The 26,408-nt window shown below is 41.5% G+C and overlaps 1 protein-coding gene across 2 annotated transcripts in view; it reads right to left on the bottom strand.

Moving 5' to 3' along the window:
- Nucleotides 1–1,006: 1,006 nt before the first annotated feature.
- ATP2A2 (ATPase sarcoplasmic/endoplasmic reticulum Ca2+ transporting 2) overlaps nt 1,007–26,408 on the bottom strand; it is a 40,869-nt gene continuing 15,467 nt past the window's right edge. Inside the window, exons 6-21 of one of the 2 annotated variants that reach the window (XR_007380389.1) lie at nt 21,033–21,113; nt 19,615–19,700; nt 18,288–18,752; nt 15,671–15,759; nt 13,569–13,671; nt 12,925–13,056; nt 12,715–12,837; nt 12,323–12,541; nt 10,661–10,996; nt 10,221–10,441; nt 9,239–9,441; nt 8,786–8,871; nt 8,204–8,337; nt 7,215–7,332; nt 5,541–7,097; nt 1,007–2,106 (exon numbers count right to left, since the gene is read on the bottom strand). Coding sequence is in view for 1 of the 2 variants with exons in the window: in XM_048964420.1 (XP_048820377.1) it covers nt 2,093–2,106; nt 6,977–7,097; nt 7,215–7,332; nt 8,204–8,337; nt 8,786–8,871; nt 9,239–9,441; nt 10,221–10,441; nt 10,661–10,996; nt 12,323–12,541; nt 12,715–12,837; nt 12,925–13,056; nt 13,569–13,671; nt 15,671–15,759; nt 18,288–18,752; nt 19,615–19,700; nt 21,033–21,113 (2,531 nt within the window). In the remaining variant the exon portion in view is untranslated. The remainder of the gene's footprint in view (nt 2,107–5,540; nt 7,098–7,214; nt 7,333–8,203; nt 8,338–8,785; nt 8,872–9,238; nt 9,442–10,220; nt 10,442–10,660; nt 10,997–12,322; nt 12,542–12,714; nt 12,838–12,924; nt 13,057–13,568; nt 13,672–15,670; nt 15,760–18,287; nt 18,753–19,614; nt 19,701–21,032; nt 21,114–26,408) is intronic. The other variant, XM_048964420.1, reaches the window with a different exon arrangement.

Genomic DNA, 26,408 nt, shown 5'->3' with positions numbered 1-26,408 from the left:
ACTTGGACTGGCTAAGCCTGCAGATTAAAAATGTTTAAAGAGTTTGGTCTTTGCAAAACTAGACTTCAGCTGCCTTTAGCTGATGGAATGAGCCTCATTTTTCTCATGCTTTCCTTAAAGCCAAGCTAGTGGTGTTGAAATGAGGTGCTTTCTTCCACCGTGGTGTGAGCAGATAATTTCAGTTGTTGAACTCAGGTGTCTGCGCACAGCTAACAGGCACGTGCCGCTGCCTTCCGGTGCTGTGAGGAGCAGAACAGCTTGCTGGGTTGTTTGGTGACAGCGCTGCGGTGCGTGCTGAAGCCAGCCCATAAATAAGGCAGAGGGAAGAGCTGCGGCTGCAGATAAGCACTGAGCGCTGCTCTCGGCTCTGACAGCTTTGGCCCAGAGCTTAGGAGCAGAGCTCAGCTCGCTTAGAGCAACACTACCATAGTAGGAAGCAGCCCAGAAAAGCAGTTCAGCGCCATGCATCAGCGCAGCACCCAACATCATATAGTGGAGCTGAGCAGTGGAATTCAGCTTTAGTATTTTTAAACCTCACGCTGTTGTTTTTGAAGGGTCTCAGCCGTCACCTAATTTGGATAACGCTGTGCTGCTACCACAGCCCAGAGTTTAAGAGGCATTACATTTAATTTAAAACACATTACTCGCTTTTGAAGTTGCTTATTTAGAGAGGCTCTGCCTGTACCCTCACTCCCCTCCTCTTACTCCAAACAAAACTTAGTTTATGAGATTTAGAGCAGAGCATCAGAGGACACTTGGCAGATGCAGCTTTTATCCCTTGAGTGCTTTAGTCTTGCTTAATGCTTAAGGAGGTCTGGGAGCCTGCGGGTGTGAGCAGGGTTTGGGAACAGAAAGAGCCCCAGTGCAGCTGAGTGCAGGCTGGCCAGTGCAGGATGGAGCAAGCACACAGGTGGTTCATCTTCCTTTGTCTGGGAAGAAGAAAAAGCCAAGCAGCTACAGAAGCTCTGAAAGCATTTAGAAAACAGAAAAGGACAAAAAATGAACGTGTAATTGGGAAAGAAATGTTTATTTTCAGTTCATCAGAGGGATTTACAAACAATGGAGCATTTAAAAAAAAAAAAACTGAGTGATCAAACTACTTGACAGTGTCCCTTAAACACACACACAAGCCCCAGGGCAGAGGAAATCACACCAGCGAGGAGGTCATAGTGCTGGAAGAGCAGCTGGCATCTGCATAGTTCTAGAAGGAAAGAGTGCAATGCTGTTGGTGTGAGTTTGTGCCATCCGGCATTAATGGCAGAGCAGCTGAAGGACGCACGCACGTACCTGCAGAACACAAAGTGCATCAAATAACACGCCAGGTATGTATTGTAGAATCAATTTATTTACCTGATACAAATGAAACTGGGTGTGATGCTTCTTACTGTCAGCATGGAAGTAGACAACTGATCTTATTTACAGCTTCTAAAGGTCATACATGCAGTTGTGGCAACTGGCTGAGTCGTTTGCTGCTGTCTAGATGAACGCATCACGATATTTTGTATTGCACCAACATCTGTCTCACTGCCTTAGATTTAAATAAGTTACATTACAGTGCAAAACAGGTCGATTTGCACGCGTGATAAAAACCCAAAGTTATGAACTGGAGGCTCACAGTTTAACATTCAGCTGTAGTCTTGTCCATGAATCGTATAAATAGGATCGCATTGTACATCAGCTGTATAGAGCAGGATGTGTGATGATACAATACAGGTTTGTCCACAACCCAAGGCATGCATTATCCCAAATCGTACATTGTATAAACTGACATTTTACATACAGGAATATGGAAAATCGGCTGACAGCTCAGCGCTTCTCGTTCAGGGATAAAACAGCTCTTCTCCATGCAGCACAGAACCCAAACTTCTCTGGAGAGAGTTTCCAATTCTGTAAGCTATATTGCACGTTTGTACATCTGAAGTCCTACTGGTACCACACATTTCTTCCACAGAGAACACAATGAGCTTTGTTTTGAGGGAAAGCAAAGAATCTTTACACATGATGCATGCAGCAGTTTTGGTAGATGTGTTGCTAAAAACACATGCACGCAACAAAACAACCTCACATTTCTGCAAAATTGTTTAGGAAGCGATTACTCCAGTATTGCTGAAAAGGAAAGAAAGAAAAGGTATCAGTTAATGAAAGGATGAACGCTAAGTACCGTTCTAAAAGCAAGACTAAGATCTACAGTGACAGAAGAAAGAATGTTAAGTCTGATAACCGACTGCTCTGTCATTGAAGGGACACTCTCAGGTTACTTGGTTCTGAAAGCGGGGCGTTCTGGAGCTCGACTCAGCTCTCCTGAACGCAGCAGAGCCGCCTTTATCAGCAGCACAGGGCAGCACTCCCTGCCAAAGGCCGCAAAGGGAAGGCAGGGGCGTTTGGAGAGCTCCTGTGCTTCCCTGCCTCACCTCCCGCTTCACTTCTTACTTCCAAGTTCTGCCATTACACAGTCGGAGCTTTTTTCTCCCCCAATCTAAAAATACCTTCAAGGTGTTGTTTTCTTTTTTCCCCCCTAATTGAGACATTATATTGCAAATTCAGCCCAGGAGTGACCTAACAATGTCCCTCTTTCAAGCTTGGCAGCTCGTTCTGTGAAGCAGTAGGAAAGCTTTAAAGAAGTCATTAACTAAGCAGATTAATGTGTAGGCAAAGGGTAGAAGTACAACCCAGCTCCGGGCGTACTTCACCCCGCACCACAGCACCAGGTTGGCCTTGTGTCAGGAAGGAGGGTGGATCTGACTGCCTGGGACTGAATGCTGGCTCTTCAAAACTGCTTCAACACTAAAATTTAGGTTCTCCTGCTAGGATTTGAGAATGCATGATATTAATGTCATTAAGGATGTAAATAGCAGAGATTAGGGAAACAGTTAATGGTTAGAAGTGCAAAGAGGTAAACAAGACAGGTGCAAGAGACAGACAGGTTTGTATCAGTTTTACCTCCCTTCATCTCAGCGAATTCAACAGCCTTTAAGCAGCTACCAGATACATTCTGTGCATCAGCTGTGTTCTTGGAACTGTGACAGATGACTGCTGTACTGCATTTTATCATCAGATTAAAAACTCATTTTCTTACCATTAGCTTTTTCCAGAATGGCCCCTCTACAACCACAAGCTCCGCAGCACTCTGACAGACTGGTGTGCATTTTTCTGCAGCTTCTTTCATACTGAGTTGGTGGTTTGGTTTTGTTTTTTTTTTTGCAATAATGCTTTGGGCAAAAACCATGAACTAATTTCAGTGCCTGGGCAACAAAAAGGCACAGCTAGTTGTGGAGCTCTGAAGTGGGACTTGGAACCACTCACATGTGAAAGCCAAGAGAGCCCGGGGCACGGGGAAGATAAAAGCTTTTGTCTCCTCGCTGCTGACACATGACTGCAGCTGCCTGACCATCATCTTTGCTCTGATTTGGACCAGCCCACAGAACACTGAATTCAGGAGGAGCTGCTGTCATAGCAAAACCCACTGCTCCCCCAGCACAGACCTGCAGCCTTGATGCTCCATGCACAATGGATACTAATCTCACACCCCCCCCAAAAAAAGAAAAGCAGCAGCACTAAGAATGCTACAGAATCCAGAAGACTGCAGAGATGAAGCAGCTCAGTGAGATGAGAGCACAGGGAAACAAAAGGTAGGAAGTCACCTTCTAAAAATAGAGTGAGATAAACCAGATACCTTTGTGTTTCTTCTACCTACATAAGTGCTTCTGTTAGCGCGCTCACACTGCACCAGGAGTTCCATTCCTGTCCCCACGTGACCCCAGTACCATGAGGAGGCCAGAAATACAGGACAAGGAGATTGAGCAAAAACTTCAGTTTTGAGATGCTTGCTACTAAGTCTATGCTAAGTCCACATCAGCCTGGCAAACATCTTATGGCAGCAACACTGGGAAAGCACAAGTACTGAAAGCAGAGTGACACTGCTGCTGAATGGCATTAAGAGCTGATCACGGGGAAACCTGCTGCTCCAGCTCCACAAGGAAATCCAGACAGGAGCAGGAGAAAGGCAAGAAAAAGAACAGGTAGATGAAGACAGCCTGAACAAGCTAGGAATATTCTAACAGAACTGGGCTCCTGAGGCTGCAGGTGCCATCAGAGGGATAAATGCCACATTGACCCACCAGCTGCCCAGCTCTCAAAGGTAAACTCCAAGCAACAGAAGGCTCTAAATAGAAGTGAGATACCCCGAGTTAATTGCTATGAGAGCTCTCAGCAAGCTTTGTCTTCGACACACAGCTGTGTGTAAGACAGAGATCCTGCAGAAGGTGTTGAAAGACCAAATTTCATTTCTCCAGCCATTTTCCCCTTCAGCTTCTCAGAGACAGGAAGAAAGGCATTAGGTAGCAGAATTGTCAGGAGCGTGGGCACCGTGCTGGGAGCACCTGCCAGTGTTCTTTAAAACAATGATGACAACACCTGTGATTTAGGATTCCTTCAGACCAAAATAGATGCATGTGACCTGTTGGTTTCCTGTTTCAGGAAATAGGCAAGCCTTACTGCTCATTCAATAGTGATACAGCACCTGACTGGTGCTGGCCTTATGGTAATGCACAACATCCAGGTTCCTTCCACACTGAAGGGAGCATTCAAGGGAGATCAGTGCCTGCAGTCCTGCAGAACACCTACTTTATCAGGTCCGTGTCCCCAAATCACTTCAGCATCAGTGAAAGGAAGTCAGTATTTCTACAAACAGCAAGTGTTTACAATGCAGTGGGATTTCAAACAAGTTCTGTGTATTTTGGGGTTAGCATGTATATTTGAAGGCTGAAACCTAAAAGGATTAGCTGTGCTCACTGGATTCCAGCTGGCACCAGCAGAACATGGCTTTTAACTACCATTTTCCTCTGTGAGGAATAAGAAAGCTGTTGGAATTGGATTATTAAAGTCAAGCCAACACAAGATAACACAGCACCTGCTACTCCACAAAAGCACAGCGACCCCAGTACAATTTTCAAAGCCTATCCTGTTAAGCCACGCCTGTTCTTTTGTCTGATCGTGTGACTGTGGTTCAAAGTGTTTCCAGGCTCTGGAAACAAGCTGTTTTTGCAAAGAGGAGCACCTGCACATCCAGCACTGGGATTAGCAATTAGAAGAGATGGGCCAGTCTGCTCTGAGGGGATTCCCACATTTCAGAGCAGGAAAAAGCTTAAGGATAAGCCAGCATTTGACCACAAGGGATCTGGACACTAAAAAACTCATATAAACAGCTGTCACCTGTCTTCAGTAAGAGGTTTATCCAGTTTTATCTCCAACTTAAGAGCAGAAGCTAAGATCACGGAGGTGCTAAGGCTTATCAGTGCTACAGCGTAAGATCTAAAATATGCCAAAACAAAAGCAAGCTCTTTACCTTCAGAATCAATAAGTGGAGCTGCACACCATAAGGCAAGAGTCTAAAGTGGTGATAATAATGTAGCACAGCAGAATTTGACAAAACACAGCATGGGAATGAAGGAAATTACTATTTATTCTTCAACATGAATACAGTATACGCTATTTTACAGCAAGTCACCACTGGCATGGTGAAATGGAAGAGAAATACTCACTTTAGTCGATGAAAGTTGGAAGGCATTGGAGAAAAACACCACAGTTAGGACTGTTAATGACTTACACGTTGTTGGTACAGGACTGAATTTGAAAACATGCTTTAACATTTACCGTAATAATGAAGGTGGTTAGTGCCACATCAAATAAAAATAGTTCTATACAATATGTTCAATTTGGTCATGTGCTATTTACAGATTTTACAAAAAACACACACGAGCTTGTTACTTCAAGTCAGGCTAACAACAGGCCAGCAGAGCAACTCCATGTCCACGACGTATCATTAGTGCCCTAAGTGAACTCAATCCCATTTCTAGCTATGCAGTGCAAGTTATTTTTCCAGGTCTTATTACAAATTCTGACCTTAAAAAATGGTGGGGGAGAAACAATCTGACACATAAGGTATTAAAAAAAAAAATAATCAACTGAAACCCTCTTTTGGAAATAAAACAGGTTGTGTCGGTTAAAAAGGCTTGGTTTAGATTTAAGTCGACCTCCCTATCCCTGCATCACGGGCAACGCTGGCAAAACAAGGTCTCTCACAATAAAAATACAATAGACACTTAAATAAATAATCTTTTTTAAAAAACAAAAACCTGTGTGTGTTGAGTATGGAAGAACCCCAGCAGGCTGCACCTGGAATGGCATTTTCTGCACGAGCAAAATCAGGCATACCTCATACAGAAACCGGTGTAAACAAGGACAGTCAAGAACCCAGAGCAAGGGAGCAGGAAGAGGGGAGACGAGAAGAAATGCTGACCAAGGCAGCAGCACTCTCTACCCAGTGCAGAAAGTTTGGCTTATGAATAAAATCAAATCTGACCGTATGACAAATTAAGTCTGGATGACCATGCAGAAGACAAACAGTTACATGCTTTTGTTTTCTTTTTAGTTTTAGACGACACACATTCATTCCCTAAAATCTGCTGCCAATTTAGTTTGATAGTGTCCGCTGGCTCAAAAGAAATTTGTTTTTTTTACATGGTGAATGAACTATTGAACAGAACGCTGTACATGCTTTTCATCTACAAAAAAATATTTGCATAAAATAGTGTTAGTTCTCTGTACATGTCAATGGACACTTTAACTGTGTATAAAAGAGGAATATATTGCCCCCACTGAAGAAAAAGCAAAAAAACAAAAACAACCAAAACCTAGAATATGAAACCTCCATCACCGGCAAATATGTTCATGTGAAAATTCAGCAGAAATAGACAGTTGCTCTAAACAATAAAAAAAATTGATTAAGTTAAACTTTTTCTTTGAATGTAGAACTGTCACCATGTCAGTCAAGACCAGAACATATCACTAAAGTTAGTGTCTGTGCTGTAAAGCCAGATAACCAAGGGCAGGGTAATGAACACAAAGGGCCAGGAAACTCCTTCGGTGCATGCTGACAAAGAACAGGGTTTGGTGGCAGGCCGCACACTATCTTTACCAGGTTCCAGGTAGTTACGGGCCACATATTTAAGTGTTTCATCCAGCAGAATGACAGGTAGTGAAATTTTCAGTACCATCAGCCACTGCGTCACATTTAAAGGCGTGATCTGGAAGATAATCTGAAAGAACAGCCGAGCATTACAGCTTTGCTTCACCTCGGCCCTTGCCTTAAGCTCCACACAAGGATCGCTCTCCATCTCTGAGCCCAGGGATGGATGCAAGACAGAAGCACTCACCGGCAGCGGTTCCACATAGAGGATGAGGAAGTGGAGTGACATGGACAAGCAAATGGCTCCCACCAGCCAGATATTCTCCCATGGGGGCATCCTCATTAGGGACTGATTTTCTGACAGACTGCAAAAGAAACACGGTTCACGTGTGTACATACAAGGCACCAAAGGAAATTCAGTCAATCAGTAAGTCCAACTTATCCGAGTCACCACGGAAAGGAGGACACCAGATTTTGTTTAAGCAGGTTACAACTTTGATCCTGGAAATGCTGGGTACAACAGCACATGACAGCCTTCCTGCCTATCCAGTCGTTCCCTCAAAGCTCAGTTAAAGGCTGCACATACTGAGGGTCAGATCCTTGCACCTTTGTAATGCTTATTCTTAACATCTGCTTTCCAGATTCAGTCTGCATTTAGGCTATGCTGCAGAAGAGCCTGAGATCCAGAACATCCAATGTAGATCAGTGTCTTATTATGTAGGACTACTGCAGTACGCTTGTATTCAGTTTGTTTTTAAAATTAACTGACCTCTAAGCTATTTGAAGAAATATACCCTTGACACTGTGCTATTTAGTGGTTTCCATTTATAATCTAACATTAATTGGCTAAACCCACACTCCCTTAGGGCAGGAAAAGTTATTTTCCATATCTTCAATATTCTTATTTTAGTTCTCCTTGGTATCACTTAATACCAACATAGGAGGGATAATCTGATTGATTAATCTTAAGATTAAAAATAATGGAAAATATTTCAGCTGCTCATGCTTACTAAAATGCCAGAATGAACTGGCAGGCTTAACAATATACCTTAAGATAACAGGTCTCAAGTGTTATCTGGGAGAGTCATTTTGTTTGCACTACCAGGATTGGAAAGAAAACATGACTCAATATTTACCAGTTGAGCAGTCCAGAAACTAAAAGAGCTGGGCTACACAGAAGGTACAACTTCAGATAAGCTATGCAAAAGCTTTCCTTCTTGATTTGGAGATACAAACCTGTTGAGGGCATTGCACATCTCTATGGTGACAAGTACAGAAAGAGCCATTGTCATTGGATACGGAGACTCAAAAACCACACAGTCGACACCAGAGAAGTCTGGGTTGTCCTCTTTGCACTGCAGAAAGTGACTCTGAAACAGGACAATGGGAACTCATTTCTACTGCTTAACTTTCAGAACGTAGAACAGGCTCAGGAAGTCAGCAGTATTAAGAAAACTTTCTAACATGAATCCTGCAAGCGCTGAAGTACAGGAGCAGTGTCTCATATGACACTAAAAGCAAAAAAAAAAAAAGCCCCAAAGCTGTTCAACAGCATTAGAAATGTTCCTGTTAGTCTCTACTTGCAGGACACCACTTGGTCCTTGAGATGCTTCACAAGTTTAGGCACACCAACCTTCAGCTCGATATTAAGACTAACGCAACAACAAAGCCTGAACATGAATCAAGTTTGAAAAAAAAGCCATTACACAAAACCTCTTTACACAATACTGCGTTTCTCTACAGTCCTTTCAAGTAGAAATTGTAAGTGTCCTTTCCCTCCCACCTCACCCCCTCCAAGAAGTGAAACAGAGTGCATACCAGCTGGTAAAAGGTAACTCTTGGACCACCATCAGCAGCAATAAACCACCAAGCAGCAGCACCCACTGTGGCAGCACCAACGTAACCTTAAGGACAACAAAGTGCTTTTTTCAGTGCTACGAATCCCATTAAAAGATCTCACTTGTCAAAAAATCAAAAGGTTCTGATGAAGCAGTAAGTGTCAGGCTTACGTCACACAACTATGGCTTTTTATGCCTCTGCTGTTACCAACAGAAAAAGCACGACTTTTACCGTTCTGTCACAGCACCACATGCAAATACACAAAAAAATGAACGTTTGCTTTGCAAACAAAACCAATCCCATGGAATATCTATCGCGAGCTTTCAAGACTTGAGCATAAAAGATAAGGTGCTGTTTTCAAAGAGGATCACAAAGAAGAAGTCTACATGCTTTAGTTTCCTTCTGAAAAACCAAGCAGCTCTGACCACTTACATCCAATCGCCAGGTAACGGAAGAAGAGCCACCCACTGATCAGTGGCTCCTTGGGGTTGCGGGGTGGTTTGTTCATGATATCCAGATCAGGAGGATTGAAGCCCAGAGCAGTAGCAGGGAGCCCATCTGTCACAAGGTTCACCCATAACAGCTGGACAGGAATCAGAGCTTCAGGAAAACCCAGGGCAGCTGTCAAGAAGATGCTACAAGAAAACCAAGCAGTTATGTAAGCTTACAAGCCACTGCCTACAAAACAAGCTTCTGCAGAGATCATGTTATTACAGCTCAAATGATGAAGCTCGATTCAGCTGGATTTCCATCAGCATCTCCAGAAAAGTACTGGGCATTTAACTTTCACAGCTCCAAGAACACAAAGAGGGCCTGCAGCAAAAGCCACACAAAGGACAGCTCCAAAGCTTACAAGAAAAACAGGGCAAGTCAAACATTGTATTGTGTTTGGCTCTCAGAGAAGGTATGCTTTGATATAAGAAACTGTTAGGGGACCAATATCTGCATTCTGTTACCAGAAATGTATTCTGTGGCACTGAGGCAACACTCCTCCCCAACATAAGACACGTTCCTCTGAAACTTGAGGTTGAAGTTACAGAAACACTTAAGTTACACACATGGCAAAGTTATAGGAAATAACAAATCTTCTTTTGAGAAGAGAAGTTATTACTTTCCAATTTTTAAAATTAAGTTTCACAAAGATGCACTTCAAACACAGAAATAACCGTACAGCATTTGGTCACCTACTGAGCTAGAACATTATATGCAACTCTATGCTTATGTTTTTTCAATATACTAAAATTCTCCAGAAAATATTAGGGAGCTTAGAAGTATGCAGACTCCACTGTACAGTCACAGCGAGCCACCGCCTGGACAGCCTGTTTCTCTGGTTTTGGTGAGAAATACCAGAATGAGTAAGGAAAGACAAATCCATCATCACTATTCCAGTCCAAAGAAAACATGTTGAACTTACCAAACAACTTCTCCAACATTGGAAGAAATCAAGTAACGGATGAACTGCTTCATGTTGTTGTAAATTGCACGTCCTTCTTCCACAGCAGCTACAATAGTTGAAAAATTATCATCTGCTAAAACCATTTCAGAAGCAGTTTTAGCCACTGCAGTACCAGAGCCCATAGCAATTCCAATTTCTGCTTTCTTCAACGCAGGGGCATCATTGACACCATCACCAGTCTAGAACAAGAAGTTCAGAGAAAATATTTACTTGCACACAGGACATGAATTGGACATTGTGCATTCTGGATCTCTAAACATCACTTAAGGGCAGAACCATTCTGAGACAGAATTCAGGAATAAGCAGAATCTCAGAAGGAGGCACGAGTCTGCCATGGTGAAATCTGGGTTTAAGAACAGCACTGCCTTTCAAACCACGTGAAAAGTGCCATTACTCACCATAGCTGTGATCTCGTCAAAAGATTGAAGGAACTCAACAATTTTCGATTTGTGAGAAGGCTCCACGCGGGCAAAGCAGCGCGCATGGTGGCAAGCATCTCTCTGGGCAGCGAGTGAGAGCTCGTCGAATTCACGGCCAGTGAAAGCTTTGGTAGAAACATCTTCATCTTCCACAAAGATGCCGATGCGTCGGCAAATGGCCACTGCTGTGCCTTTATTGTCACCGGTTATCATAATCACTCTAATGCCAGCTTGCTTACACAGCTTTATAGAGGAAGCTACTTCAATTCTTGGGGGATCCAGCATTCCCACGCAGCCCACAAAGGTCAGATTGGTCTGAAACAACACACCACTGAGTTTCAGCACAAAATCCTGTAGACTTTTCATCTGACATTACCAAAATAATCACGTCTGTTCAGCATGGGAGTAACATCTCAGCACAGTGACCTCAGTGTTTGCTCCCAGTCCACCATACCCTGTGATTTTACACTGAACAATCACACACTGAAGCCTATATCATACTGACATTCAGTAAAAGCCAGTGTATTACACGTGATGTAACCACCAGTCAAAGTCCTTCCAAGTCACTTCTGAGAGGTTCTGCTTCACCCTACTAAATTTTCACAGCACTTCAGCACTGACAATGAATCCAAACAGTGGGAGAAGAACTGAAAGGTCACATCGACAAGCAGATTAATAAGAGAAGGTAATGCAGCAGTTGATGTTTTTGGAATCACAATGCTGCATGAGGGGTCTAAAAAAAGACACAGTTAATTCCTGAAGTACAACCACACACTGCAATGACAATCTGTAGTTCCAAATCTTGCTTCAAATATGCTCTTTTAGTTATCTAGAGCACGATCTAATTGTCAATCATGCAGATTTGACTTGCAAACAGTCAGGTCTTTCTTGTTATCGGTTCAAGAGCACAGTGCCCAAGACAAAACTCATGCAACTGCTGTCATTCCCCTGCCACCCACCCACTCCAAGTCCCAGATGCAGGTTCCATTGGAAAATTACAGTAGCCAGGGTAATAACAGAGCTTTTGCAGCTGACAGTATGGAGGAGGGGAGGTAAACCTGATCCTCAGAGCACAAAATGGCAGTTCGGTTCCCCCACAAAATCCCCAAAGGGGTCTTTTGCAGTTGAGCAATGTCAAACTCAGAAACTTTAAAGCTGAAACTACAACGTGGTTCTTAGAAGACTTTTCCAGACTTAGCCTCTGCAATTAGTTTACAGTGCTACGACCTTAAGAACTGTATGTGTACATGCAAAACAGCACAACTTGCAGGTGGCAGCATAGCTGGTTTCTTACATTTGTAGCTTGGCAGCAGCACATACAACCAGCCACCAAGAACCAAGTGTTTTTTCATTTAAACCTCAAATAAGCTAGGGGAACAAATTAGGAGGCGGAGGCAATTATCATAAGCCATGGAATATTTCTGAATTTTATCCTCTGAATTTCTTCAGAGCCACATACAGTCTTCTCTCAAACTGACCATTTCCTCCACAGATGTGGCTAACCATTGTCTGGCATCAAAAACATCTCGTAAGACAAAAATCTCAGCCATAACTTCCTCAAGAAACAATAAAACAAAGAGTCACCATTCTCCACTTTAGGAGAGGGAGAAGTGTTATAAACAGTCCTTTACTAAAACTTACCTCATAGTTAATGAAGTTAGAGGAGTCCTCAAGATTCATTTCTTCTTTCCTAGGAGGATTGTCATGGGTTGCCAGAGCCAAACAACGCAGTGTGTCTCTACCAGTTCCCCACTCTCTAATAACAGACATTATTTTCTGCTTGATCCCTGAGGATAATGGTATCTTAGCATTTCCAACACGGACGTGTGTACATCTATCAATTACACCTTCAGGAGCACCCTTGCAGAGGCAAAACAAGGAAAGAAAACCTTAGTTTAATAAATCCAACACAACATTTGCTCAAATTGCTGAAGTTTTTCCATTTTCAAGCTGAAATGATTTCTGTCACAACGTTCAGTGTTACGTCACCTTTGCAGCCACCCTCCACCTGCACTTGCCCAGCACAAACCCACCTTAACAAACATCTTGCTCATGGACGTGCGGCTCGGTTTGTTGGGTGTGCAATAGACAGACATCGATTTTCTGTCTCTTGAGAATTCCAGAGTGAACTCCTTCTTCATAAGTTGTTTTATCACCTTGTAAAAAGAGCAGCATAGCAATACATTTAGGCAATACATATTACAAAACTCACTCCCTGGTGAATTCCAGATATGGGTACTGACCGAGTTGCAAGCATTTGCACGTTCAATTCGAGAAAGTCCTTTCAGGTCTGTGTCAAATACGTTCATCTTTTCAACCAGACAGGTAAGTGCTGTTTCTGTGGCTTCCCCAACTTTTTCGTATACTCCCTTAGCCTTTAGATAACACAGAGCAAACAAAAATACAGGAGATTATTTTAAGCCTCAATCAGAATCTACCAGAGACAAAGTTTAAGTTTCACAGCTGGGAAAAAACCAACCTTACTATAGCTTACAAAACAAGCAGAGCTATGTTTAAAAAGCAACCCTGAAGTGCAATTTGTAGAATATTTCCAGATTTTCCTCTTAATACGAGCTGTGAAGGATGTCAGTACTTTATTAAGCATTTAAGTCATTACCTAGCAACCTTGAGGAGGTGAGGTAAAGCAACAAAGTGGCAGAGCACCATACATAACAAGGGAGCTCCAAGTTCCAGATTACACTTACTGCCTGGCTTAAGCTTTCCTGGTGTTCAACGAACAAGCCATTCCCTGAATTAATACTTAAGAGGGCCTAAATACCATTCCTTGAATAGAAGGGGATTTACCACTGAAAGGCATTACACAGACAGATGAGAACAAACACCTATCCTCATTCTCACTCTCCCCTGTCCCAGGATATGTACTTACCTCATTGTAATCCAAGGAGGAATCATTACAGAGCGCACAGATCGTTGCCAGTTCCACAAGGCCATCATATTGACTGCATTTAATAAGTTTGTCATCTTTATGCCTTTCCAAAGGAAAAAAAAGTAGGAAATTGTGTTTGTTATTTAGCAGCAGCATTTCATTCTTTTCCCCCCTCTTTAAGCCCTCACTGTATTGTCATTTAGTACTGTGCTTAGTAACTAAGGACTCGGAACTATAGAGTTCACCAGGCAATCCAAATACCTTCCAGGAGAACATGGTATCAATAGAAATACCTTAGAAAAGCACATTTGATCTGCAAAATATGAATTTTAGATCAGACATCACAGAACATGATTACTGATGGAATTACAACCTGAACTGCAAAACCTAACTTCCTCTGGGGGCCGTCATTCAGCAACGAGACACACAAAAAGCTTGGTGATAGCAGAATATGGAATCAGCATTAGAGCACACATGACTTGGAGGGGAGTTCCAAGGAGAAGGATGTAGCTGGATACATTAGGACCTTACTTTCCTTAGCATTACTGCAGATTCTGCATATTTACTGCTATGCACCAACTGGGCAGGCATTGAAGTACATTCATACTTTGCCATTTCTTAAAAATTAATCTGTGCTCAATGTGAATCTTCTAAACCAATGAAAAGCTAAGTCATTTCACAATACAAATCCCACCAGAAAGTTCTGCTGAACATCCCAAAGCAAAACACCACTTAGGGATTACAAATAAAAAAAACCAACTTCTCTGCTTTCACATTTAGAAAGAGATGGATAATAAATGAATTTGTTTTCTCAAACAACAGCACACTTATGGTTCTTTTATGCTTACTCTACAAAAGAATCCAGTGCTGTTATTTTTTCTACTACCAAAACCAGCAAGCCACAGTTCTCATGCAACACCTCTCATTGAAACCCTCAAGGAGAAGAGAAGTGTCTGATAATAGAAAAAAGTGGATGACTACCCCCTAAGAGTGCTTAACATTGCCTATGACATCTGATTATGTAAGCTTTTGTTCAGCCTCTTGTAGTACTGCAAATGAATTTCAGCGTTGCATAATACAGCCTACAAACAAAATGCATTTTCAAAACCATTTTGGCCTTTAAAGTCCCATTTTGCATCCAATTCTACAGCCACAAGGAGAATTCAGTAGCTTCAAGCTCTTAACTCTTTTACTTGGTTTGAGAACCCAGCTACTCACTATCCCATGCCAAAAAATAACTCGTGGTGGTGAGTTTCCCTTTCACAGGGTGTTCTTTAAGTACACGAATGCAATGCTCTTAACGTCCTTGTCCACAGCCCCAGTCCCAGCAAGTGAAAACAGAACATTAACATACACCAGTCTTCTTGTAATCAGCATTTGCCACCTCAATGAATTGTATTATTTTACTTACCCACAGTTTTTGAGAGACCAGTTAAAGCACAACAGCTAGATGTCTTACAAGATCTAGAATGTCACCTTGTCTAATTCTGTCTACTGAAATGACAGCATAAGCTTTTGACAGCAATTAGCTTCGAAACAAAAAAAGATTTGGGAATTAAGATTTCCAGCTGCTGAGAACATTACGGTCTTAACTGCTATGAAAATTAAAGAGAGATAATTGCTACTGAGATTGGTGAATACTGCACCAAGTCAGAGGCCTGTATCTGAAATTCCACAAGCTTGAGATGTTTAAAAATAACTGAATCCAATTCCACTTCACACATAGTAGACTTCTGTTAAACTGAGGTGATAAAATTGAAAACGTTACAGCCTGGCCAAACAAAAGGAGCAGTAAGAACCAACGGAGAGGCCTGCCTTCCAAAAGCAGAACCCTAAGGACCCTCAAAGTTGTCTCGGTCTACCCCTAACTCATTCTTAGAAATGGAAAGCTGCAATATTGGAGTATATAAAAGTTTCATGAAGGTTCACTTTCCTAGAATTTAGCTGCATTTTACTGCTAATTATGTTTCCCCAGCCCTTCAGCAGGGATTCTCACTGCTTGAGCTTCCATGTATTAACAAATATTCTATGCCTCAACTTTCCAAGTCTAAAGCAAGAGCCAATGAATAAACAGACAAATATTTAACTTCAGCAACACTTACACTTCTCCCATGGGAGCGTATGTCGAACCAGTTACAGTAAACTCATTCAGAGAACAGCTATCTCCTTCCACTTTGTCCAGGATAAACATCTGCAATTAGAGTAAGAGGCATTATTGCCTTTGAGCAGTCATTAATACACAAGATTTAAAAAGGCCTTAAGCAAGCAGGTACAAGAAACAACTCTGTGTTCAATATGCAAACTAGACAAAACCAGACTTAGATCCTACCCGTATGTGAACATCCCTATCCCTAATGCACAGAGATCAGCACTTCTGCCTAACGAATTGCATTTGAGAAGTGAATGGAGGCACAAGGAGACCAAAAAGTTGAAAAGCAGATGCTGTGTACACTCAGTATCAACTGATAATTAAGCGCATCATCCTGGCTATGCCTCCCAGGCCTCAAACTTGCGAGTTAATTCTTATACATACGTTTAAAAGAGTTCCAGTCAAAAGCAGCGCAGGACAGCTTGGAAATTCTTGCCACAGCAAAAATACAAAGCATCTACAAATAGCAGAAGCTTTCAGAGGTAGAAGCCAAGAGCTGAAATACAGTGAGTTTCCCTTAATACCACTGAAAGCATTTTCCATCCCGGTTCTTGCTAAGTCCTTTAATACGCAGTGCACTGATAGATGTGAAACATTCAGACAGCTCGAGTGCCCAGGAGCACAGGAAGAAGTTATCTTCAAATGAATACACTGATTGAAAGGATGCATCCGTACTCTGAGCTGCAGGCAGACTCAAACCTGGGCAAGCGAAGATAAAAACATGCTGGTACTCTACCAGGTCTAGCTGGAGCGGCAGCAGAGATAAAATACACCTCCATACAATTTCTTACTGGCTTTTTGGTATGAGCCATTTTGCCAAACCATACTTGAGCACCATCTCGCTTTGCCCTCGTTACCTTGCCTTATTTTTTAGGGATGCATTTTTGCAAAACACAGCTTAACATTTAGCTGATGCACACGTGGTCTTCATCAATGTCTGGACACCTCACACTCTTTCAAGTCATTTTAAAAACCAAAAACTCAGTAAGCTGATGATTTAAGAGGCCACAAGGCAGAATAACTGCATTCCTGCCTGACAGGACAGGTCAGGACATGAAAACAAGACCTCAAATCTTCTCCTTTCCCTTCTGACTGAAATATTTAGGATATCATTTAACATCACGAAAAACAAAACTGCAAAGTGAGTTACTACTGTCAAAATTCTTCTTCACAACTTAGACAAGCCAACTGCTTCAAGAGAAACCATGAATCCACGTACTGTCTACAGGTTACTGGGATTTGGCCATGTTTTGCAGAACTTCACAATTAAGTTCAACTTGAGACAGCTACAGAATAATGAGGATCCAACAAGTAGCAAGGCACCAGACCTGGAGTATTCAGCCCTCCGAATGTAAGGAGCAGTGCATTTGCAGCTTTTAAGTAAACACATCTGAAGGATCGTAACTGATGAGTTTACCATGAAGCCTTCTGCTTTTGGCATCTTCCTTTTTGGCAGCATTCATTTGGTGATAAAAAAACCTCCGCAAAGACTAGGGCAGTTATGCAACTCTACTGCAAGTAACCTCCTCTGGAATACTGATGAGCAGCTGCTTTGTGTTTCCTAGGTATAAATACTAAAATACTTAAGCAAGTAGAACAAGTCAACTGCCAGTTAAAAAGAAGAAGCCAACAATCGCATGAGAATAAATTCAGACTTGCCAAAGACACCAGTCTGTAACGCTCAATGTTTATGCATTTGGAATTCTAACCCCACGTAATAACTCTGACCAAACATTTGATACCAGTTGCTATGTTGCTGAACATCCACAATTATTAAAAGAACAGTGTTTTCTCCATAAAATTCCTGTGAAGACTATCAAGTATGTGGGATGCACAGAAAATGGGAACAGAACATGCATGTCATGAAGTGAGTAGCTACAAAAGCTACAAAAACCCTGAACTAATTGGCACAAGAAGGAATACTTGGGAGAAAGGGAAGTGGGCACACCAGCATTATGCTAATATAAAAACATGCCATACACTGAATATGACCATGGCAATGCAGATGATGGCATCACTTGCAGTGCCAAGATTAACCAGACAACACCGCATGTTGAAAAATGCTGCAGCAAAGCACATCAGAGCAATAGTGGCTAGAGAAGGTAACCAAAGGAAGGCGGGAATGTTCAGTAGTGAAAATGCCTCAGACTATCCAAGTTACTGCCAGCGAGGCTTTAGCTTTTTCTTGACATCTTCGTACATAAATAAATGTTTTTTATGCTTACAACGTACCCCACCCCATCTTTCTGAAACAAGACAAACCAGAGTAAATCATCACCAGGAGACTGAATTGCTTACAGCCAGCCAATGGAAAGCTGCTTGCAAACAACTGTCCCTTACACCAAATGGGGGTGCAGCTATTTTTGGCCATGACTAAGTAAGGGAAGGAAATAAAAGCCTTCAGTACTCTACACTGGAAATCTGACATCAACGTAGAAGCTTATCTTAGGAAAATAAAGGCAGATTTTGATGATATGAGAACCAAAGACCTCACCATCAGAAGAATTCAAGTAATGCTGACTATTCAGAGTAGCTGAAGAGAAAAAAATGAGCAAGTCATTTCAACGTACCCTGCAGACTGACATCTGATTGGTGGTCAGAGTACCAGTCTTGTCAGAACAAATAACTGAGGTACAACCCAAGGTTTCCACGGAGGGAAGGCTTCTAACAATTGCATTCTTCTTGGCCATTCTGCGGGTTCCAAGAGCCAAGCAGGTGGTAATAACAGCAGGCAGGCCCTCAGGAATAGCAGCAACAGCAAGAGCAACAGCAATCTTAAAGTAATAGATAGCACCTCGAATCCAGGAGCCACCATGAACCGGATCATTGAAGTGACCGATGTTTATTATCCAGACAGCGATGCAGATCAGTGAGATGACTTTAGACAGCTGCTCTCCAAACTCATCCAGCTTTTGTTGGAGTGGGGTTCTCTCTTGTTCAGTAGCCACCATCTCATCACGAATTTTGCCAATCTCGGTGTTGACTCCTGTTGCAATTACCACTCCCATAGCTTTACCAGCAGCAATGTTGGTACCCTGACGTAAACGAAAGAGAAGAAAAGCTTGCAGTCAAATGGCAAACAGCAATGTTTACAAGGGCAGACTAGAGAGGCTGTGTTTCAGTTCAGTTGTGAAAGAGGGGAGCAGGAAGAATGACATTCCCCCACTATACACAAAAGAAAACTCCAGTGTAGGATTTCTATTTAAAAAAATTAGGGTCAATATGAACAAACATTGATCTATTATAAGTAGTGTAAACAAATCCATCTGCTGGTAAGTACTGGCATCTTAAGAGCTTTTGTTTGTTTTAATCTGGCAAAACACAATCCTAATAATGTTATTTACTGCAATACATGTGTTCTCTGGGACCCTGTGTGTGAACATTTAAGATGAGTAAGAACAGTTTGGCTTTCTGCAAGGAGTTCATCAACAATAAGAATTGTTATTTCAATATCTGAAAGGCATTCAACCACTTCCTTGGAACAAATTTCAATCAACAGTTTCTTTCCCTAATAGCAAGCTAGTTCTCAACTTCATCTACACAACAGCACAGTTTAGGTGAGCATTATTATCACTTTTAAGAACAGGTACTTTATAAAAGTAGTTTATGAGTCCCTTAGAGTGTATGTCCTTCAGTATATTTCTAGTGAAGGACAAAAGTTACTTTCCTCATATAAACTGGCCTCAACAACCCTCCCTAAGGACAGCTTTTATTAGAAGCCACTTCTAATCTTTATTTCATTCAGTTGATGCACGTGGAGACATGCATACAGATGTGCACAGAGAACAGAGCAAGGAGTCCCACAGCTTTTAGATGCACACCTTGAGTTCTCTTTGCTTTAGTTTACCACCTTCTGTATTACTTCTACTACCTTTTAAACTTGCACAGAAAACTTACAGAAAAAAGCATGTTCTTCTTGTCTTGGTTTACAGCACGAGGATCTGGGACAGGATCAGTGTGCTTAATAACAGACACAGATTCACCTAAAGGGAAGGCAACAGTCTTAAGAGATTACACATATACCACTTAAATTCTGTAAGGAATCAAAAGTCAATCTAAACATTTTTACAATGTCCCTTTCAAGGCACATAAGCAGCAGATGATTCACTCAGCACTTTAAAGCAGCAGGAACCACTGCATGAAGGATGACCTCTCATCCTTACTTCACAAACAAGTTTCTACTCCAGCGTTGTTCTGTGTGCTTCTCACACAGCCATAAGCTTTTCTGTTCTCTATGTATTGGAAGAGTTATGTTCTCATTTAAATAATTACAATAGTAGTTACATATTCATTGCCAGACTTTAAGATTTTTATTCTTATTTTTTCAACAACAGAGGCATCTCAGTCACTTCCTTTAGATGCAAGTCTTCAGAAACCTCTTCCATTAATGCCTTCAGTGCATCATTTCTCATGCACATGGCATACAGTAAAAAAAGGTTTCTTTTCAGTAAAAGCAGATGCCAATTACTACCCATCAGATTTCAGAAGGGTGGAAACTCAGTGACTGATGCACTACTTTTTTGTAAGAAAATGCAGGCACTCCTTACTTATGCTAAATATAAGCAAGCTTGATCACTCTTACGCTAGTCAAGATCCATAGTAAGAAAATGTGCAGCCTGTTTCAAGACAGATCAAGAATATTTTTTTTGTGATGAATAATTACTGCTTTAAAATTCACGGCTAGTTGACATTTACTGTTTATGTTACCAAAACTGGCAGACAGATCTTCATGTTCCAGCTGAGAGAAGGCTGCACTAGCATGCCTGGCTGATTGATTCCTAGCTTCTTTCCTATATTCAGTAGTACTGTTACTTTGTTTTGTTTTCAACTAATCTGAAAAGTGCTCTAAATATAGCTCCTGCATTTCAGCCTGCATCAGAAAACACACGAACATGTGTGCACAGCATTTCATCAAATAAGGCTTTAGAAACAGCAGTTTAAAAACTGCCTGTATTTTAAATGTTACACTGTCTTGTGCAAGAAAACAGGTGTTAGAGAAGACATTTAGTAAGAGCAGCAAGGCATCCAATGTAGAACACAAACTTGAATAGAAATTATTCCCTCCCCACCCCCCAGGTTTCCATTATCTCTTGACTAAAGAAAGCACTACAAGTCTCAGGAAGAATATTCATCTCAGTAAGGTGAACACGAATGACAAAGTCAACATATTCAACCACTAAGATTTAACTACATCAGAAATTCGCTGTACTTAAATATAGTACTGGTATAGCTACAGACTGGTCTGTAACATATCCTAAAGCAGTTAAAAGGCACTTCCAATGTATGCATAATAATCCAAAAGTCACAACTCATACCTGTGAGAATGGACTGATCTACCCTTAGAGTTGTAGATTTGATAGAAGTGATTCTTATATCAGCAGGAACCTTGTCTCCAACTGCAAAGAAATGAGTAAGGCAAAGTTCCAATTCAGTTATTTGAGAGATTTCTAACCAAATGCAGATTAGCTCTATCAGCCAGGAAGGTGATCTTGCAGTAACTGCTCCAATGATTACGGTTACTACCAGCTGCTTATTGCTTCTGTGGCTTGCAATACCCTACTTTTACGAGTTGCCAATATACTCTGGCAAATTAAATTTGTCTTCAAAATCTCTACCTCTACTTAATTTCAACAAAATATTCCATAAATCACTACTGGTTCTCATCACATGACCATAACATGACAGCAGAGGGAGAACATCCTTGCAAGACATCAATTTCAGAATACATTTCAATAATAAACAGATTTAATGCTAAGGTAAGAATCAAGTCCCCTCCTCAGGAAGGCTGACCTAACAAGTTGTTTTCTTTACACAAAGTCAGTTTTCTGTTCTCCACAGATCAGAACACGACCCATGTTTGTTTATTTGGACACTGTTTCTGCAGATCTGCTTCTTCTGTGTTATACTTCAAATACTGCCAGACTTGTTCGAGTTAGAAGCTAAGTTCAGATCACACACCAACCTTAAGTAGTACAGCTGTATTAAATACACCCCAGACCAAAGCCCTGCAAGATTTGGCAGAACTCTGTGCTGCGTTTATTCGTTAGACGTTTCTGTTCTGTAGAGCACAAGAGCCTACAATTAATCATAGGGCACAAAAGACCCCTCCTGCAGCTCCTGCAGCACTTGAGACAGCAAGGCAGCACGTGGTGCAGGAGCTAACAGCAACTCCTCCAGAGGCAGAGTTCTGCTCCCACATCTTCAGCATCCCAGAACTGATTCTTCCACCTTTCTACCTTCTCTCATCTTGTTTTTCCTGGTTATTAAGAGGAGTGGAAGAACTAAAGCAGTGCTATTTAGTTCTAATAGACACACACAGTCAAACGTACCCCTAACATAATTTACCAGCACTATTAAAGTGTTAAATTATTTTTATTATTATTATTATAAAACAATGCACAATGACAGGGGAGAACACTTCACACTAGCTAATAAGAGACGATTTTCTCAGTAAATAGACTCTGCGTCCCTGCAGTAAAATTAAACCAAGCTGCAATTCCTGCAGGAACTGCTTATGCAACTGACAGCAATAATGAACATTAACAAATAATGCCATGAGAAGGCAGCAGTGGTGTTACAGCCTTGCAGCATACACTTGCTCAGACAGGAAAGTTAAAGAACAAAATGCTGAAGAGGATTAAGTGCTGCTTTGAACATTAAGTAAACTTGTAGCACGTGACTTTTCCTAAGGTCAAAAAAGCCCCCAAATCAGTAAAAGCAGCAAAGATGGAACAGCTCTGCTTGAGGAGCGAGACATGTCCTTGGGTGAGCATGTGTATATGAAGGGATCCCATAAATAGACACAAATTGTCTTTTTGTATCATTATAGCATGTGAAAACTAATTTAAGCCACCATGCCCTTGAGCAGCAAGAGAAAATAGCATTAGACAAACAGTGACCTCAGCCAAAAATGGCCAAAGCATTCAATAGACTCTCCTGATGTCATGAGGAGGTTTATATGCAGACATGTAATGGCAGCTGCCTTTCAGCTATCACTGAACAACAGGCTAAGACCTCAGTGCAATGGGATGCAATGCCCATCAGCCTGGGTACACATTTTTTTGCATTCCTACCAATATTCAAGCAGTGATATTTCAATGAAAGCTACTCCTCAGCATCATCGGCCGCCTCAATCATCAGCACTGTTTACCTCAGCAGCTTAAGAGCAGCCATCATATTCCCCTACCATCTCCATTTAGAAGGTGGTAGAAAAACATTCCAGGTATTTCCAATAGGTAGGAAAGCTTTACATCAGGATCAACGATGGAACCATTCTGAGAAGCTCTCTGCAAAATATTAGCTACAACTCTGAGCCACGTACCAACTTGAACACTCTGTTATGAGCATAAGAGAAACTATACAGAAAATTATCCTGCAGTAGATAGGAACCCACAGGAAATTTTTTGTGAGCAGTTTGTTGCAGTTTGCATCTACAAGCAGGCGGCTGTTTTCCACATACTTGAACACAGAAATTCATCTCCTGTTGTTTTCATGCTGTTTGTTTTGTTGCTCAATTATATTTTAGAGCACAGGGTCAGAGGTATTACCCAAAGCTGTAATTTGAAAGACAACAAGAAATCGGGAGAAATGTATTTGTGTTGTTTAATGAAGAGCTACCACAGTCTGGATATAACAAAACTACCAGCTCACAGCATTAAGTCTAAAAGCTCAAGCCAGTTGCAGAAGGAATTTCATCAATTGTTTAAAAAATGAATCCAAAACAGTCCCTTGATTTCTACAGCAGCTCCAGAGAATCAAGCAAGCTGCTTCCAAAATCATCCGGATGCATATTGTTGAAGCATGGTTTAGCCAAATACTTAGCAACTGAGAACACAGCCCCTACAGCTATAAAAAGCACTGCTGCTGGAAGAGTCGGAGCAGGGTTTGTTTCAAATCACTGGTTTTATTCACAGAATCCTTTTTGTTCCTGCACAGAATACTGCTTCAGCATTAATATTGAGCTTCTGCTTACAAAGAAATGCAAGAGGAAAAGTGTGTTAAAAAAAAAACCCACTTAACTGTGTAAGTCTATGTTGAAGCACACAGTTTACAGTTTCTACCCCTTGACAGAAACTGGAGTCACGTTTAGTTGTGATATAAACAAAGTTATGTCAATTATTTGAAACAATTGACACAACTTCACTCAAAACATGGTCAGTTTAACATCTGAAATCACCGAATTCTGCTAGGTGCTTACAAGGAGATGAAACATTTCCTCACCACAGTCCCAACTGATTACACCTTATGCCTTGGCCTTTCCTCCGGAGTTCAAAGCTCCCCAGCTCTTATCTCACTCCTCCCAGTGCTGTGGCAGCACTACGGGTCAACTTCCACTCCACACATACAATCATTTACACAGACACTCAACTTGAAGCCTGCTGTAACTGTAACTCCACCTGGCAGCTGGGCATATTTCAAGTAAAGCTGGTGTCCAATTGCAGGAATGACTGCAGCTCTCTGAAAACAGCTTCCTTGTGAATAAAGGGCCTCAAAAGGCAGCTCAGCGCCCAGGCTGCCCAGCATGACTTGTGAAGCTGGAGGGAAAGAACTAAAGCCATTTGCATTTCAGACCCTGCTACATTATCAGAAGTCCAGCCAGAAGATCATGCATCTCCCAGGTCTCAAGGGCTCTTCTACATGTCCTGAATCGTGGGCGACTGGAAGCTCAGAGAACAGAATCAGCCATATTCCAGAATAAACACATAACCCCAAAGGCAGATCCTAAAGTCTTCAGAACACAACTGCCACTTGAGGTGAGTACTTCGAACTGCTATCAGCTCTGCTGACTGCCTCTGATCCCTCCAACACCGAACACCAGGAAGCAGTTTACTGATTTATACTTATTTAAAGTGTTGCTACCTCTTGGTTACTGCAAATTTTACAATACGTTCTTGAAAGTGACTCAGAACATCCTGATTACTTTCCACAGCACACCAGACGGAGAGAAAGAAGTACAGAACTGTCACCCTCCCCTTTACTTCTAAAACGTGTTCTTTGATACGTTCCCTCTATATCCATTTTTCCCCTTACTTTGATAGCATTCCTGTCCAGCCTTATGAAAGTACAAAGTACTTAATGCTTCCTACACAGGGCATAATAAAAACACTATGAAAATTCAGGAGCTCTTCAAAACAGGAAGATTAAATCCATCCAGTCTTTCACACAAGGTCAAGTGTGAAGTTATCAAAATGAGGAATGCCTATGAAATCCACTAAGTGCAACTTGCTCAAGAACTGTAAGATGGATTGCTTCACAACAAGATGAAGACTGAAACAGCAATGGTCTCTTCAGTCTTAACCATACTTGCAAAATGGAGTTTGCTTTAATTGCCAAGACAGAAGAACATATTTTCTAAATATATTCATTCACAAAATCACCAAGGTTGGGAAATTCCTGCCAGATCATCCAGTCCAACTGTCCACCTATCAATTCTTGGCATTGATGATGCAAGCTACAGGTTAGGTCATGCTCACAGAGTAACCTTCTCTTCCACATGGTCCTCAGAACTTACTAAACAGTGCATGAAGAAGTGTACTCATCCAAATCTAAGAACTGCCAAAGGTAGGCATTAAAACAATAGTAATTAATGCATAAAGATATCCATATTGCATTGTTGTCAGTGATGACCAGAAAGACTAGAGTAAAAAAGAAACAGAAGAATCAGCTTTCTGGATCTAGTATGCATTGAGGTCCAAACAGATGCTTTGAGTTACAAGAAATGCATACTGCATTAAGCACTATGTAAAATAAATTATTCCTATCTTAACTCTTACTGGTTAGGAATAACACTTCTACATGTCATTCTCTCTGAAGAGGGCACCAGAACGTAAAGAGCTGTGCCAGTGGCCAGATACCTCACCTCCAAAGCTGCACTCATTTCTAACCTGACTTTGCCTCACTTCAGCTTTCAATCAGTGTGTTCATTTATAACACCAACACCACCTTCTGGGTTTGAAGCTCTTGTGATCAGCCTATAAAAGCACCTACTAGGAAAAAGAAGAAACTAAGCTTTAACTTTTGCTAGATCAGATAAAGGAGTAGGTGACATCCACCCATTGAAGCAGAAGTCCCATTTCCTACCCAGATTCCATCTGAGTAATACATGAATCAGTGTTCTGGAAATGCAGCACAGCACCAAGGCACAAGTTCTCCTTTGCCTTAAAACACTTCCCTTGCCAACGTGATTACAGTATTATCCTGATGTTCAAGCATTTTTCAGTACTATTTATGCTTATAATAAACCCCTTTGCAGTATCAGTTCTATTCAGAGTATAAAATACCAGATACACCATTGAATCGCCACAATTAAAACAGAATTCAATTCACTATTTTTATGCAACAGTTCAGCAATTCCAGAGGAAAAAGCTGTGAGAATCAGCAAAAATCAAATGGAGGTAAGTTTAAGGTCTCAAATGTGTGCTGCAGGTGACCTGGGTTTAGGCTGTGTCCTGACTTGAACCTCATGCACAGCCACAACGTGGGCATGATGTCAGCAGAGAACGGAATGAAGCCTGGGCTGCATTTGGTTATCTCAAAACTGCCTCCCATATGCTAGGAGAGGCTGACAGCCAAAGCATCCACTGAAGCCCACAGATCTATACACGTATACATTTACTAACCACTGATATTACTCCCCTGTTTTCTCTGGTCCAAAAGCAGTACTTTATGGAAGAAGCAAAACACGTGCTTCA

The sequence above is a fragment of the Lagopus muta genome, chromosome 17 (genome assembly GCF_023343835.1).
Source record: "Lagopus muta isolate bLagMut1 chromosome 17, bLagMut1 primary, whole genome shotgun sequence".
Lineage (NCBI taxonomy): Eukaryota > Metazoa > Chordata > Aves > Galliformes > Phasianidae > Lagopus > Lagopus muta.
The sequence above is the reverse complement of the archived record's forward strand: the minus strand, read 5'-3'. Positions and strand labels throughout refer to the sequence as shown.